The sequence below is a fragment of the Sinocyclocheilus grahami genome, unplaced genomic scaffold (assembly GCF_001515645.1).
Source record: "Sinocyclocheilus grahami isolate Dianchi unplaced genomic scaffold, SAMN03320097.WGS_v1.1 scaffold965.1, whole genome shotgun sequence".
Lineage (NCBI taxonomy): Eukaryota > Metazoa > Chordata > Actinopteri > Cypriniformes > Cyprinidae > Sinocyclocheilus > Sinocyclocheilus grahami.
In genome coordinates this window covers 270,940-274,103 of record NW_015506144.1, presented here as the reverse complement: position 1 = coordinate 274,103, position 3,164 = coordinate 270,940, and the positions used below count along the sequence as shown (strand labels likewise).

At 45.1% G+C, this 3,164-nt stretch overlaps 1 protein-coding gene across 6 annotated transcripts in view; it reads left to right on the top strand.

Moving 5' to 3' along the window:
* The first annotated feature begins 2,965 nt into the window (after window positions 1-2,965).
* LOC107564816 (sciellin) overlaps window positions 2,966-3,164 on the top strand; it is a 13,145-nt gene continuing 12,946 nt past the window's right edge. For 3 of the 6 annotated variants that reach the window (XM_016249981.1, XM_016249980.1, XM_016249978.1), the window contains exon 1: window positions 2,968-3,103. In XM_016249981.1, coding sequence (XP_016105467.1) covers window positions 3,018-3,103 — 86 coding nt within the window. In that variant the 5' untranslated portion in view covers window positions 2,968-3,017. Of the gene's footprint in view, window positions 3,104-3,164 lie in introns of all 6 variants that reach the window. The other 3 variants (XM_016249982.1, XM_016249983.1, XM_016249979.1) reach the window with 2 other exon arrangements.

The following is a 3,164-nucleotide window of genomic DNA, read 5'->3' as shown; positions in this document are numbered from 1 at the left end:
TGAGAGTGTATGTGTGTGTGTGTGTGTGTATGTGTGTGTGAGAGAGAGTGTGTGTGTGTGTGTGTGTGAGTATGAGTTTGTGTGTGTGAGTGAGTGAGTGTGAGAGTGTGTGTGTGTGTGTGAGTATGAGTTTGTGTGTGTGAGTGAGTGAATGAGGGTGTGTGAGAGTGAGTGTGAGTATGAGTTTGTGTGTGTGAGTGAGTGAATGAGTGTGTGTGTGTGAGAGTGAGTGTGTGTGTGAGTATGAGTTTGTGTGTGTGAGTGAGTGTGAGTGTGTGTGTGTGTGTGAGTGAGTGTGTGTGTGTGTGTGTGTGAGTGAGAGAGTGTGTGTGTGTGTGTGTGTGTGAGAGTGTGTGTGTGTGTGTGTGAGAGAGAGTGTGTTTGTGTGTGTGAGTGAGTGTGAGTGTGTGTGTGTGTGTGAGAGAGAGTGTGTTTGTGTGTGTGAGTGAGTGTGAGTGTGTGTGTGTGTGTGAGAGAGAGTGTGTTTGTGTGTGTGAGTGAGTGTGAGTGTGTGTGTGTGTGTGAGAGAGAGTGTGTTTGTGTGTGTGAGTGAGTGTGAGTGTGTGTGTGTGTGTGAGAGAGAGTGTGTGTGTGTGTGTGTGTGTGTGTGAGTGAGAGAGTGTGTGTGAGCGTGTGTGTGAGTGTGCGTGTGAGAGTGAGTGTGTGTCTGTGTGAGTGAGTGAGTGTGTGTCTGTGTGTGAGAGTGAGTGTGTGTGTGTGAGAGAGAGAGAGAGAGTGTGTGTGTGAGTGAGAGTGTGTGTGTGCGAGTGAGTGAGAGAGTGTGTGAGTGTGCGTGTGAGAGTGAGTGTGTGTGTGTGAGAGAGAGAGAGAGAGTGTGTGTGTGAGTGAGAGTGTGTGTGTGCGAGTGAGTGAGAGAGTGTGTGAGTGTGCGTGTGAGAGTGAGTGTGTGTGTGTGAGAGAGAGAGAGAGAGTGTGTGTGTGAGTGAGAGTGTGTGTGTGCGAGTGAGTGAGAGAGTGTGTGAGTGTGCGTGTGAGAGTGAGTGTGTGTGTGTGAGAGAGAGAGAGAGAGTGTGTGTGTGAGTGAGAGTGTGTGTGTGCGAGTGAGTGAGAGAGTGTGTGAGTGTGCGTGTGAGAGTGAGTGTGTGTGTGTGAGAGAGAGAGAGAGAGTGTGTGTGTGAGTGAGAGTGTGTGTGTGCGAGTGAGTGAGAGAGTGTGTGAGTGTGCGTGTGAGAGTGAGTGTGTGTGTGTGAGAGAGAGAGAGAGAGTGTGTGTGTGAGTGAGAGTGTGTGTGTGCGAGTGAGTGAGAGAGTGTGTGAGTGTGCGTGTGAGAGTGAGTGTGTGTGTGTGAGAGAGAGAGAGAGAGTGTGTGTGTGAGTGAGAGTGTGTGTGTGCGAGTGAGTGAGAGAGTGTGTGAGTGTGCGTGTGAGAGTGAGTGTGTGTGTGTGAGAGAGAGAGAGAGAGTGTGTGTGTGAGTGAGAGTGTGTGTGTGCGAGTGAGTGAGAGAGTGTGTGAGTGTGCGTGTGAGAGTGAGTGTGTGAGTGAGTGAGTGTGTGTAAAACCTGAAAATTTTGACATTATAGGGACCGGCCTGTGGTCCCCACGAGGGAAAAAAATTATTAAAAATAGTAAATGATGTTTATCTGAAAGTGTAACAATGTGAACAGGTTTTCAGTAAGGGGTAGGGTTAGGGGATAGAAAATATAGTTTGGTCAGTATAGCAGTGTGATAGCAGAGATGTTCAGGCCTTTTTTGTGTAAAATGAATTAAAAGGGATCTTTTAGATATGTTCTCTTTTAACTTTTTCATTAAGAGAACATACTGATGTATTGTTTTCCCTTCAATGTAGTTCTTAAAGTTTCTTTGCTTGGCCTTAAAAAGGTCTTAAAGCTGCAGAAATACTGGAGAGACACTAGTTAGATTTGATCCCTCAGTCTTGAGTTAATGTGTTGAATATGAGTCTGTTTATTGTGCTCTCTTTATTGTGACATAAAACGTGTTTCTGATCTTCAGAGTCGTGTGCGAGGCGTTCCTCTGATATTTCTACACACTCGAGATAAAGACACGCCTGGACTTGTGACATGAACGCTTCTGGAGAAAAACAGGAGAATGCACTCTGAGCGTGTGAATGTGAGGATGTGATTACAGTCGATCCGAGCAGGGGTTTCTGAATAAGACCCAATTAAACACCGCTTTGGATCAGAGTAACAGAAGACTGAAGGAGTGTGTGTTTCTGATCTGATCTGAGTGTGAGTTTTCATAATGAACTCATTAATCTGATAAGTAGAGAGTGTGTTTGCGCTGAAACTGACCGTACAGGTTTGCGCTGTGATGTGATCAAAGTCCTTATTGGCTCTGACACAGAACAGGGTGTGACACCGAGTGAGACTTTCTCACACACACACACACACACACACACACTCTCTCTCTCTCTCTCTCTCTCTCACACACACTCTCACACACACACACACACACTCTCACACTCTTTCTCTCTCACGCACACACACACTCTCTCTCACACATACACAGGTGAGTCCGAGCGCTCTGCTTTATGTCAGTTTATTTCAGATTTCAGACTTTTATGTGTGAAAGTATTTGCTTGTTGCCTAACTTTAATATCCAGAATGTTTATATATCTTGTGTTTATCATTAACTCATCTCACTGTCAGATTTAGCATCTGGGAGATGAAGAGCACACAAATATGTGTCCCTGGAGCACAAAAGCAGTGTTGAGTCGCTGGGGGATATTTGTAGCAATAGCCAATTTGTTGAATATATATTCTCTTTGTAGGGTATTTATTCTTCTCTTTTTATCTTTTTATTGTGCTGCTGTGCCAAGTAGCCTTAAGTTCCTCTTTTGGGGAATCAGTAAAGGAACAATACTAATCCTAAAATAGGCATCAGTTCATTTCATAAATAATATATATGAAGTAATTTATATTCTGCATATGTTGTGATGAGATTCACCCTCCCCTCACACACACACACACACACAGACAGGTATAGGTGTGTGTACATGTACATGTGTGTGATGATGATGTGTAAACGTGTGAGTTGTAATGAGCGCAGACAGCGGCAAGAAGAGAGCCGTCCTGAAAGACAGCAGCTGGATCAGAAGAAACCCAGAGGAGGACGAGCTCGTCGAGTATGACACACACACACACACTCACTCACACACACACTCACTCACTCACACACTCACTCAC